The 14,165-nt window shown below is 35.1% G+C and overlaps 1 protein-coding gene across 2 annotated transcripts in view; it reads left to right on the top strand.

Moving 5' to 3' along the window:
• The window catches only part of LOC117121678, a 27,185-nt gene extending 14,895 nt beyond the window's left edge, over window positions 1–12,290 (top strand). The window contains exons 7-10 of one of the 2 annotated variants that reach the window (XM_033266953.1): window positions 1,016–1,165; window positions 5,880–6,000; window positions 6,822–6,934; window positions 11,281–12,290. In XM_033266953.1, the coding sequence (XP_033122844.1) occupies window positions 1,016–1,165; window positions 5,880–6,000; window positions 6,822–6,934; window positions 11,281–11,400 (504 nt within the window). In that variant the 3' untranslated portion in view covers window positions 11,401–12,290. Of the gene's footprint in view, window positions 1–1,012; window positions 1,166–5,879; window positions 6,001–6,821; window positions 6,935–11,280 lie in introns of both variants that reach the window. The other variant, XM_033266952.1, reaches the window with a different exon arrangement.
• Window positions 12,291–14,165: the final 1,875 nt, after the last annotated feature.

Here is a 14,165-nt window from a genome sequence, read left to right as displayed (position 1 = left end):
CACTTACAAATTATTAAGATATTCTACGTATTTAACAGAAAAATGAAATTGAATGACCTTAAATGACTACGGTATCTGACCATGTCACAAGTGCTATAAATCATTGACCATGAAAATATATTTTTTAGACATCATAATTCTTATTAGAAGTAGTTTAAAAGTCGATATAGTGATAAATATAGTTTTTGCGTGGCAGCCATTTTGAAATTCAAGATGGCCGCCAGAATGACCTCAAATGAAATATTGTAGTTCATAGTAAAATTTTTGAATTCTGAGAGCCTGGGTATGATTCTAATGTAAAATTTGACAATTACGTAATTTTAAAGATACCATACAATATTTGACCTTAAATGACCTATTTGTGGCAATCTGACCAGGTCAAATATGATATTGGTATTCCTCGATCATATAAACATACTCTTAGACATTACAATTATAATTCAAAGTGATTTAGAAGCGGAGATATAGATAAACATAGGTTTTATAAGGCTACCATTTTGAAATCCAAGATGGCCACCATAATGACCTCGGATGAGGTGGTTCCTACCAAAAATTGAATGCTATGACCATAAGGAGCATGTAAAAAAAAATTGGTGCTTTTGTCCGGAACGTCCACATTAAGTCCAAATGTGGCCCTAAGCTGCCGTACTATATTGACTTAGTGCTTGAAAGGGTCACCTGCTTGGTCAACAAAACGGATGTTTTGATGTTGAACACAAATGCACCGTTGACCATAATTTTGAAATTTGAAGATAATTTATCGGAGAAATTATCGGAGAAATTGTAAGTGCTGCGGAAAGCCTAAGTCATAAATGCATATAAAAACATTACCCAGTACAGTACAATTTCTTAGCAAAGACTCATAAAATGCCGCTCTGTCTTCATATATTTTCTATATTGTTTGTACAAAAACGTAATGGTATAATTGCATATCATTAACTTTTTGTTGTACTATTAGTAATTAATTCTATTATTTTGATTTTCATAAATGTTCATAAAATTTTTATTCTAGCAGGTTTCTGGAATATTAACAGAAGCTCTTAATAGTGAAGTTTCAGAAGAAGTGTATAAAGATCTTTTTTCAGCACAGGTGCTTAACGTAGTTGAAGAATTAATGAGATCAGGCGGCATACTGGAAGCTGTGTTCCAAAGTAATAATAAACAGGTGAGTTTATGAAATTTTTTTGATTGCAATTTATGGATATTACCAAAGAGTATAGAATTGCAAGATGTCCGACTGTCCTGATTATGAATTCAGGCAATGAAACAACAAACAAATTATTATCATAAGACAGCCCCCTCCCCCCCCCCGTTTGAATTTGAATAGAGTTTGAACCTGAAGCATGCGTTCTATAGACGCAGCACACGTTCAATACAAATGCCATTTACCTTCTTTTAAAAAAACAACCACAAAGTTGTGGTAGTATTTTCCGAGATAGGTTTGCATTTCAACAAAACCCCCGAAAGTTGAACCTCTTGGAGCTCTATACTCTTTGATATTATTAATTAAATTATTTATTCAAATCAAGAGTAATATAATTCGTAATACTCTTTATTATAATGCTATAACAAATTAATTTTCAGTGGGTATGAATTTGGATAACACAGATGCTAGCTTTCTGTAGATTGCGAAAAATAAACAAGATGCTATCAAAACACCTAGGCTCCCAGTCAAAAGGGACACCGAGGGGCCCTGAATCCTAGCCTTCATTCAGTGTTGGTCCACCTTTTACTTATGAATGGTGCCTTATAAATGAATATAAATATAAAACTATATATGGAGCTTCAAAGTGGCTTTGGCCAATGTCAAATACTAAACAATATAAAATGAATGACAGTGCACATTAATTGATTTATGGTTGAATACTCAAAAGTTGAATACTTAATGACATTTTTTTCAGTTGGTACATATCCACAACTAGGCAGTTTGTGAGCGAAAATATTTTGCTGACACAAGACCCCGAACATTTTCTTTCCTCTGGGCCCCATGGTTCATTGTCAAACCAAATTGGGAACTCAGAAGTCACAGCCTGGAGTGCCCATTTCTTCTACAGTATTTTACAATATAATCTGTTTGTAAAGTGCTTTTTGACATCATCTGTACAATTTGTGATAAATTGTGTTGCTGAATATAACATTGATATAAAATATTAAGCTTTAATTTGTATGTATAATGTTGCTTTTGACATTTTCTGTAGCATTAATAATTGATGATAAATCTTTCGTGAAAATAAAAAAGACAATGTAATTAATAGCTTGAATAGGTAAGCTTCCATCCTTCTATCACTCAACAGTGAACAGGAAACATGAATGTTATATATATCCTCAGTTTGTGTATAATGTACTGTAGGCATACATATCATCAGTTTGTGTATAATGTAGGCCTACGTATCCTCAGGTTGTGTATAATGTAGGCCTATATATCATCAGTTTGTGTATAATGTAGGCCTACGTATCCTCAGGTTGTGTATAATGTAGGCCACATATCATCATTTTGTGTATAATGTAGGCCTACGTATCCTCAGGTTGTGTATAATGTAGGCCTATATATCCTCGAGGCATGTATCACGGAGTGAGCAATTCTTTTGTTTATCATATGCATGGGGGTTCCACTAGGAAATTAGGTGTTTACAGTTAAACTTGCCTAAGTCAACTTTGCCTAAGTCAAATAATTTCTAAGTCGGTCTAATTTTACATGCCAAATTGTTGTGTTTTCCATTAATTAACAATCTGTAAGTTGAATTTTATTTAAGTCAAACAATATTTCAATGGCATTTTGGATTCGACTTAAGCAAGTTCAACTGTATTGCCTTATCCAGGAATCTCACTCACAGACTAACAACATCGCTGTGGATTTCATTAATTTATGGATTGAATTCTTTCATTCAAGGCATATTAAAATCTTTTATGCTCACACACAGTGGAGCTGTGGCTAGAAACTACCTGTAGGTCGTAGCTAGGTAATTATAATAATAGGTTTGTTGCATGCAGCACCATATAAATAGATAAATAATAATAACAGTGCTCGAATGAAAACAAATTAAGTTGTGTGAGAGAAAGTGTTTTAAAAGGGTTTTAATCTATGCCTATGTTGTTTAGCTTTTTGCGGTCTAACATTATAATACTTGACTTGATACCAGAGACACTTTTTTTCATACAACTGAAAATAGAAACTTTCTGCTGAAGGGCTTTTTTTGATACGATTATAGCACTTTACCTTCCAATCCAAGCACGGTTATCTATACATTAATTCTGCTAATCACCACCGCGTAACTCCACATATCTCCTCTGAAACCGCTGGCAGGAATGTGCTCATATCTCATACACTGGGGCTTCTATATGTCACGACCATATTCCGCTACTTTTCAAGGCTGGATATTGGATAACAACGCAAAAAACAGTAAAAAACCACAGAAAATTTGTACCTGTTTGGCCATGTTTCGCGAGTCGCATACGTCACATAAGTAAATCCCCTCTGTTAATCTGTACCTCAGTGCTCAGATTTTAAAAATATTGCATCAGACCGTAAAAGAAACAGTCTGTCTCGCAGTTTCATTGCCTCACCACGCATGTCTCATGGTCACGTCAACAAAATATATGAGCAGCATGTTCCCGCACACCAGCACGGAGTACCTGTTGTATACTGGATATATTATTACTGTAGTCTTATATGCCTCAAAAAACGCCTGGGCACAAGGTATGGTATTATAAGATAGGCAAAAAAACGGGCCTAAGAATTTCGGCTATTGCTAGCCTAGCCCAGGCTACGCTGCTACAGACAGGCCTAGCCTACTACTAGCTAGCATCTATAGCTAGGGCGCCCTAGGCCAGGCTCTTTCTCTCGAATCCAGGTTGATTTTGGCGACACTGAAGTTTAAATTTAGGGTCAAGCTACCTCCACCAATCAACATCTCGAAGTTACGAAAACAGGTCGGATCATGAACAGGGGCGGATCCCCGTTTTGCCACTAAATTTTTGAAATTTCAATGCATATGTTATGTGCTATTCAAATCTATTCTAAAGCTGTTGTTCCCCACCCCCCACGGTTGAAAAATTCTGGATCCCCCCTTCATCAAACTAGACAATAATTCCTCACAAGGACTATTCAGGAAAGACACTAAAAAGACATTATCTACAAAGACGTCATTTAGAAAAATAATGACATGCTAACGACTTCCCATAACATTCAACAATATGCATCGCCACCTCCCCACTCATCCAACATCGTGCGGAGCACGGATATATGCGGATTATTTATTTGTTTATGTTATATTTATAGTGCTATGTAGCACCCACCTAAATTAAAAAATAATTGTTGTATTGACTTGTTAATATATAATTTTTATCATTATGAGCATATTGATTATATAAAGTGTGATAGTGCAATTTCCGGCCATCTAGAGGTGCCATAATCACAAATTTTTTTACCTCAGCCCCAACCATGGTGGGGCTGAGGTAACCTCTATCTGTCAAAGTAAACCCCAGGCCCCTCTAGGCCTATTTAGAATTCCTGGATTCGTCACTGGAAATTACAACAATTATGAAGTCATATTACAGTAGCTTGATGCCTATAAAATAATTGATAAAATTCACCAAACTTTGTCAAATATCTGTAACTTCCAGGGAGCAAAGCCCCTAGCTTGGCGGACCCCCACCCAGATGCTCGCTTCACTTGCATACTGGTGCATATGTAATGGTCCCCCCACTTTAAAAAATGTTCCGCCGCTGTTGCTGTTGATTTCAGAACGATTTAGAACTTTATTATTATAATTATCAGTATATTACTTATAGTCAGTCATAAAAATGTCTAAAAATAAAAAACTAGAACTTGCTTCGATAATTAATATCCCAATTGACCATCGGATAATTAAAACCACCAACACAATGCTGCCCAACTGCCTAATTTACATATTAATTTTATAAGCTTGAATCCATCAGGTTCAAAGTCACTAAATTAAATATAGCTTTAATTTTGTTCTAAAACTGCAGCATAAAAAAACATTCTAATAAATATTAATGAAAATTGATATTAACTTCTAACAGAGCACCTAATAAAACTTCAACATGCAATTACTAACCTATATAATGACTGAAGCCTGGGAAAAAATCCTGAACACCAAACAGGTAAAATTTCACATAGTGCAAAGTGGTTTCACAAAATTTTTTAGCCTTAATTCACCTACTGTAGCTTGGGCGAGTTTTTTTTTATACCTTATTCAGCGAACCTGCTGACTGCAAATATTGATGACTTCGAATAAAAATCATGAAAAATGGGTTCAGTGGTAAAGAATAGGACCGTTCACATCAAATTCGTACGATTTTCAATCATGACTCCAGATCTGGACTGATGGATCTGAGAGCCATTTGTATCCTGAAATCGTACGTTTTTTTTTCTTGGACCAATCAGCAACAAGCTTGCTTGGTTCAAACCAATTGAACGCATACATACTTAACCTGAACAACCATGTTCCATGCGCGATGTGAACGCAGCATTCAAAAAACGTAGCAACTCACGATTTTTTTGTCCGGGCTTCGGACCAGATCTAGGCTTGATGTGAACGTAGCTTTATAGTGCTTACATTTCCCAAGAGGTAGCTTAAAGCTTTAGAATTATTTACCATTACAAACAGTATTGGATGTTCTTTTGGAGTTGTTCCTGCTTCTTATGCTGCAGACCCAGGTTTAAACCCGGCCAACGGATTTTAATTGAAGTCGCTCACTTGGCTTTTCGGAGACAGACATGGTACTGGTGCATGATTATGGCCGCTGTGAGTCCCCAGAGGTCAAGCCGCAATTTCTTGAGAGAAATGAAATTTAAAAAATATAAAAAAAATTAATTTCAACGGAGAAATGTTAGCATATTTTCTTTTTTTAATCAGATATCTCAACTCACAACTGACATGATTATAGATGGTCTGCAGTTGGATCATCTTCTTGAGAAATTAGCCAATCACAGACATGTTTGGAATGACTCAGAAGTTAAAGACATGCTAATGGATAGTAAGTGTAAAGGTTCTCTGTTTTCTGGATTATGTGTTGTGATTATTTATCTTAGTTCAGGGGTTATCCAGTTTTTACAATTGTTACAAAAATACAAGGTTTATGCAAGGGAGAGGGCCTTACATGAACCTTTATTAGAAAATAAAAAACGATGTTCTCAAAAAGACAACAATCTTCATTTTATTGAATTGGGGTCAGGGATCACATGAACGAGAATAGTTTGTACTCTATTGCAAATGATGGATAAACTGGATGACTTCTGTTTTATTTGATTTTACTGTATATTCATTTGTATTTCCATGTTAATTTTCTTGTCTGCACCAGTTCATTGTCTGGTTCTTTAACCAAGCATGTTCACATGAATACATATGTAAATATAGTGTATAAATTTGATTGATTCAATTGTCGTAGGTCATTTTTTGCTACTCAAGTATTAGTAATATGGTTTTCATTCATTCATTCATTCATTCTCGTGGTATGTATTATTAAAACTTTCACAACAAAAATGCAAATAGAAATAATGCAAAGGTTTAAAAAAGAATTGACAAATATAACATTGTAGTAAGAACTAAATTGCGTTATATTAACAAGCAAAAAAAAAAATTAAAAATTAAAATCACATCCAAAAGGGCACTGGACAATAATACGTTCATAAATGTTTTATTACCCTGACTATTTTTTGCCAGGTTTAACAAGCTGAACAAGCATCAACAAAATCTCTCTCTAGTACTAAACCCCATTAATTTTTATTATTGTATGTCATATTTATATATTTTATTTCACAGTATTAAAATATTACACATGTTTTTCTTGCATGTAAGATATTTTAGGCAGTGAATTTACGCAGCTCTTTCACTTAATGTCAGCTGAAGGTCAAAGGTCATGTAATGTATTGCCCTTGAAGAGGTTCCATGAAAATACAACTACAGATTGTGTAAGTTACTCATAATTTTTTTTTAAATAAGAAGATTATTAATTTTATTATTAATGGTTAGATTAAATCTCTGGATAATGCTTGCTTATGTTTTGACCTTTCAACTATCACTGTCGTCTAGTTCACAATGACACACAAACAATTTTGTTGTGGTGATTGGGCAGTACACAGGGAGACAATCCCCTGCTCTTTTTTGAAGAGTGTACTACGTTCTTTAACATGCACGAGGGCCATAGATCACATGGGACTATGGGATGTGTCGTCCAAAAGACGGAACACTTTTTTTGTACTTGAATTTCAGCACTCTAGCTGAAACACAAGGAGAGCAGGGATGAAGTTGAGCTGACTACCAAATGGAAAATGGAAACTGCAGGGGGTGGGGGGGCGAGGTCCCCGACGAGGGTGGCCGATTCCCCCTACGAGTGGTAATACTTTCCTGACGGGCGCCACCCCTGGGAAATTGACTTGTATTACACCTTCAACAATTTCAAATCATTTCAAAGTGCTTAAACAAAATAAAAAATAGTAAAGTAACCCATAAATTATCCTAAAAGTAAACCAGAATTTACCAAAATAATCAATATAGGTACAAAACCAAGCACTATTCTCCAGCAACTTGAGACACATGACCAGCTAAAACAGTACTCACATATGCTGTAGTGATACTGTTAACTAATACATCCTAAAGGAAGAAACAAAATAAGAAAAAAAAAATAATTAAGTTTTGGAATAAATCCCAAACATTGGAACTTCACTATTTTAACTGAATAAGCTACCCTGCTCTCTATATGATAGTGAGAGATTACTCCCAGTGGTTTAATATCCAATTGACCTCATACTTTTCAATCTTTTAGCTATACAAGTTTCATTTCATTTATTTAGGCCAAAGAACAATAAAACTGACAAACACATAATAACAGAGAGGAAAAAAAACACTCAATTGGCTGGACAGGGTTGCCAACAAACTAAATTACTGTCAAGTTGTCTCATCGATGCCTATGTATTTTATTTTATTTATTCTGTCTTTCTACTGCATGCACTTTCAGTACTTGTGTACTGTTTTTCAAAGTGGTACAGTTTCATAAAATACAAGAGTTAAAAGAAAAGTAATTAAAAAACATACATATATATAAATAGATATCATAATAAAAGTGATTAAGAATTAAAAGAGTTTTTAAAAAATATAATAGACATGTTCATGAAATTCGTTGTTGTTTCGTGTGGAAGTTCATTCCACAACTTTGTTGAACGATACAAAAAAGTTCTCTTGCCTTGACAGTTATTCCATTGTGGTACAAAAAGGTTATTATGAGATTGACTACGTGTACATTTTGAATGGGATTCGATATTAAATTTAAATTTAGATGATAAATAAGATGGCGCATACCCTTTTAAACATTTAAAAGTCATTAAGGCTATCTGTTCATTCCACCTGACATGTAGTCATTTCCATGCAAGTGAACTTAACATAACATCAACGGAAGTATAAATATCAACAGACAAAACAATTCTACATAATCTGTTCATTTGAACTTGTAAACAATTAGAATATTGAACATTACAATTTGACCAGACACAACAACAATAATCAAAAAGAGGTAATACTAAGGACTTAGCAAGTATTTTTAAGAGTATGGGGTGGAAGTAGGTATTTTATACGGCGGATGACACCAATACGCTTAGACAAATTTGAAGATAATTTATTTATGTGGTCTTTCCAAGTTAGTACAGGATCAAAAGTTACACCTAAGTATTTAAAAGAATCAACTCTTTCAATAATATCACCATTCAAATTAAGTGATATATCTTTAAATTTAGGAAGAATGTAGTTTGGCTTGTCTTTGTCATATTTGTTCTTCCTCATCTTTAAATTTTAATGTTCATAGTATAGCAGGCCTATCCATGAAAAAAAAATTTGTCTCTTCCCTGTGAAACTAGTATAATACATTAAAAATGTTACTTGAAATTATTGTTAGATTAATTTAATTGTTGTTTGGTTTGTTTTGTTCAAATCAGTCATTCAAAAATATCCTTTATTTTTAGTTTATAATAGGAAATTGCTTTTTAACATTTTTAATTTTGTTTCATAATAATTAACTCTGAGCACTCATATACTCTATGCTAATTAAATTGTAACATATACTTATTTGGATGCATGCATCCTTTATTTGGATGTATGCTTCCCTTATTAGGTTATATGTATTCCTTATTTGGATGCCATGTGCAATGACTGTTTATCAACAATAATACAAAAAAAAAACTATAAAATAGCGCAGAGAAGAACAACATTACAATCAGCATTTATCAAGGCCGCCGCGCAAATCACTGTTAGAATCATGGGCGTTGACTGGTGGGGGACACGTTCCCCAACTTTTCAAAGTAGGGGGACATCATATCAATTGTTCCCCCTACCCCCACTTTTCACCAAAACGGAAATTTTTGTACATTTCGTAACCATCTCAGTAACCACTATGTCAATTTTATAGGTGCAACGGTTATCAGAGGCTAAATTTATTGTGAAAACGATGTACTGTACATTGTTAAAATTGGAAGCGTGTAAACTTATTAGGCCAATATTTTTACAAACTCAAAAGTGCATATTTTCTACTATAAACGATTTATTCTACTAGAACGATATTATTATGACCCGTATGTATATACATACAGATTACTGTTTTTCATAATTTCAAAAAATTATAGTTAATCAATTGAATTTTATAGCCGTTAAACAATAATTATACAGCCTTTGACACGGACAGGTCTATCTATTTCGATTTATTTAAGTCCAGTGTTACTGGAGCCGAAGTCTTGGGATAAATGTCCAAATTCCAACCTCGAATCCCTGCTCTCAGAGGGAGCAGATCTTCCTGTAAAAGGGCTGCAGTAGATGACGAATCCTCACCACTCTTAACAGGATGCAAGTCCGAATGAAGTATCCGTGGACCATTTTATTGCCCATTTTCCGTTCTGCACTCCCAGGGTACAGGAACAGCTTCCTATCTGCAAGGAGTGTGAAGGCCCGGCTAAAAGATTACCCTGGCCTGCTTCAGCTTGGACCAAAGTCACTAGACCAGGTTGGGCCAGACTACTGCTTCATTCAGAATGAGAAAATCCCCACCCAAAAGCATCTCATTATTTATTGGAGCTAAACATAGGAACTCATTGTACTCATTAGACCCCAGTCTTAATGTAATTGGCCCCACTATATGACCCGGCATTGAGGTTCCCCTTCCTGCTAGAGTAAGGGAGAGCTTGGATTCAATGGGCGGTTATATGCAAATAGTAAAGTCAAAGAATAGTAATATAAAAATTACAAATGTGCAATGATTAAGACTGCATAAAATATTTTATAATGATCTGGAAAATACAATTAAAATTTGGTTATAGTACAAAGCATTTTTAAACAAGCTATAATTGCATTGATCAGAAACACACCTTTTTAAAATGTGTACAATACTGCACAAGTAACAATGGAAGTGAACACCTGTGGATAAAACCAAATTGAAATAATATGCAAATGAGTCTTGTTGTAAAATTTCTACCTCTTGACTTGAAGTAAAGTTCATTCTCCGAGGACTTGCCAGTGTTGGCTGTGCGGTGCACAAGTCGGTAAATGTGCCAGTCTGCGCAGACGAGCTAACCCAGGGAATTCTTGGTCATTACAGTGTGACCTCCAGGGGGTCATCACTGCAGCGTGTATTTCAATACCTGGAGTATGTATTTTACTTTCATTAAGAACATTATGCACCATTAGGTATTGTCTGGTGTGTGTCACTATTGTAAAATTGAATCAAGTAAATATTATTATTATTTAAGAGACAATGTTTTGTTTTCACCATATGTCTAACTTGCGTTAATATCCATTATTTGTTTTCGGAGATATTTTTGAAACAGCATATTCTTCAAGAAATTTATCACATTGTTAAATTTGGTTAATAACATAACATATCAGAGTGTCATAGTGTCAGAGTTAATGGCAATTATTTGTTTTTGGAGATATTTTGCCTTATAGGTATAATATCCATGAAGAAATTCATCACATTGTTTTATTTGATTATTAAAATGACCTACAATACATTTATGTAGCTTCATTGAAAGTGCTTGGGGTAATTTTGTGTTTATAGTCATCTCCCAGACATGTACGTGTATCCATTAAGATTATGATTCTTGATGATACCATGGCAAAATCAATTATGATTGTGCATGTATACATTTATGATAGCCATGTGACGCTAAAATGATGTATGCAAATCAATATAGGATAAAAGAATATAGTGTTGCTGTCTTATATAATAAAATATGTTTTCTTGCATGTCTCGAGCAATCTGCACTTTCTTCCTCCACAGGCAGTGGATTTCCTTCTGAATGAACTTACTGCGACACTGGATGAAGACTTGGACGACCTTCTGGAATATGAAAATGCGCAAGAAATCACAGCTAGAAAATATATTGACCGAACTAGGTGACAGAATGTGATTCTTTTCTATGGTTTATAGTTACACTTACATATGTAACTAAGCCAGTCATTAATAAATTCACCTTTGGCCACATGTAAGTTTGAAGTATATAATCTAATTTCATAATTTTATTTCTCCGCAAAAGTAACAGATTGTTTGCAATTGCTGTGGGTTATACAATCAAGGACGAAGCTGTCTTACTGGGGGGTGGGTGCTGTGAAAAAATTGTGACAGCGGTGCCAGAGAAGGCTGTGGGGTCCATATCCTTAGCAGAAAAGCTATGCAATTTTGAGCTATTAACCTTCCTGAGTCATTGCCTATCTGACGGACGCATTTAATTCCCAGACGCCTTACTGTTGTTAGGCAACAATGTGATTAGGTCCCTGTAGAAAAATAGGTACTAACACTATCCCAGTCGGTAAAGAATAAGTAGTTTAGTGTAAATATATTTTTAATAATCGCACAATTTTAAAAAATAAGAAGAATAAAAGAAAATTGTATTCAAATGTGCATGCTATTTCCGTCCATCTAGGATAAGTGCCGTAATCATATATTTTCTTACTTAACACAAGGGCTTGGAATAGGTGGCATCAGCAATTCATTTCTTATTTTTCATTTTATATCTACCCAATAGCAACTTTTGATTAGTGGACTGTTCAGCCCTTTCGATATTGTAGCTAAGATTCCACAAAACGACAGCATAAACTTACGTAAACGCATGTGTTGGTGGGACATGTGCGTATTCATGGCCCTGTTCTGATTGGCCAGTTGTTTGTTTGTTATCATCACAATCATTTTCTTCTGTCAGCATTGGAAAAGATAAACTAAAATGAATAAATAATGTTATTGTTTTTACCAGGCTCGCATTCTTTTTAATAAATGTGAATGATAAAACAGTATGTATAAAATGTGTATACAGTATGGCTTGCTTATTTTAATAATCGCTAAAAGTCATAAAGAAAAAAAAGTCACTTGTAAAGGTGCCTTAATTATAAGTTGAAGGATATTTCAAACTTTCAGCAAAAATAGACATGCTGTTTTCATAATGATAAATGTCTCCTTGGTGTATACCTAACCAGGCAAACAGCATTTAAACCTTCACTTTACAAATTGCGTTCCAGAAACGTTTCCCCATGCAATTGCTGCCTTGTACCTTCAAAGCAATACTGTTTCTTTTGCTTTTCACCGAACTACGTGGTTTATACAACAGTCATGTAACATGACTCTTGTCAGTACTGAACTTTATGTGTCCATTGTAATTATTTGGTCTGTTAAAAACTAGACAATTTAAATGAAATCGGTTTCAAGTTTTAAGGTTTTTTACCAAAGATTAATAAATATAGTAGGCTACAATAAAAACAAATTGGTGGGTTAAACTGAAGAGGTTGGTAAAAACAGTACGGGTTTTTTTGAGGAATTCACATTCCACCATGGCCTTAAACTTAGTTATCAAACTACATCACATCGAGCTTCCGTCCAGTTAAATTTATTATAGGCCTAGTCTCGAAATATGATCAAGCAATGTAAAGTATGCGTTTTCGTCGGCCAGTCCAGGGGGAGCTACATAAAGATTAGAACAGGAAGATAAATAGAAAATGGTTTGTATGAGACTTGCAATGCCACGGTCCATTTGAATTGTTATCTTCTTTGTATCTGGATGTACAGTTCTCATCGAAACTTGTCCATTTAAAGCCGGTTTTCCACTAGGCGAATTTATTCGCGCGAATCGAAAGCGTCGGTTTATGCGCATGCGCGTTCACATTCCTATCGGAGTTTTTGCGAAGTGAAAAAATGCGCAACCAATCAGAGCTCAGGAAGCGAACCGACGCTTTGATTCGCGCGAATAAATTCGCCTAGTGGAAACAGTGGCGTAGAAAAATATTTTTCATTGGGGGGATGATTGGCGTGTTAGCCAGTGTCGTAACAGGCGCGGGGTGGGGGGGGGATGGGAACTGCCCCTCACCTGACGGTTTTTACCGGGCTGACCAAGCCGTCGTACCGGGCTGGGTAATAAGAGAAAAGAAAGAGGGGAGAGGGAGAGGAAAGAGAAAGAAGAGGAAAAGAAAAAGAGAAGAGAAAAATAAAGACAAGAATAAAAAGGAAGATATCATAATGACCAGACTCACAACACCCTGCAACCCCTTCTCCACTTCAAAAACTGTCATAACTCTTTTGATCTATGCTGCCCGATGGCGTAACCACTGGGGGACAAGGGGAAAACATCTATCTTTGAAAAATCTTCCCCACCCCTTTATAAATGCGCTTTCATCCCCTGAAAGTGCCTAAAAACCTCAAATTTCGCGCTTTTTTTTGTAACATGGCCCAATTTCCTCTAAAAATTGCACATTTTAGGGAGTTTTGATCAATTCTAACGAAATTATAATTAAAAACACCGGGAGACAAGGGGAAAATATCCATCTTTGGAAAATCTTTCTCCACCCCTTGACAAATGCATCCTCTGAAAGTGCCTAAAATTCTCAAATTCTTTGCGCGCATTTCTTGTTACGGTAGGCCAATTTCCTCGATAAATTGCACATTTTAGGGAGTTTTCATTAATTCCGACGAAATTAGAATTAAAAACACAAAAATATTTTGCGCGCTTGGCGCGCATTTTTTAGGGCTTTTTCAGTTTTATCCTGTAAAGTAATTTAAACACATAATAGTCCCAAACTCAAGAAAGACAAATTTAAGATAGATCATTTTCACCTAAAAGAAGGGCCTCAATGTGTATAGATGGTGAAAGAATATGTTTGTAATAAATAAAACCATGATGA

Source organism: Anneissia japonica, unplaced genomic scaffold (assembly GCF_011630105.1).
Source record: "Anneissia japonica isolate Jap-2015-1 unplaced genomic scaffold, ASM1163010v1 scaffold287709_len1912824_cov184, whole genome shotgun sequence".
Lineage (NCBI taxonomy): Eukaryota > Metazoa > Echinodermata > Crinoidea > Comatulida > Comatulidae > Anneissia > Anneissia japonica.
The sequence above is the reverse complement of the archived record's forward strand: the minus strand, read 5'-3'. Positions and strand labels throughout refer to the sequence as shown.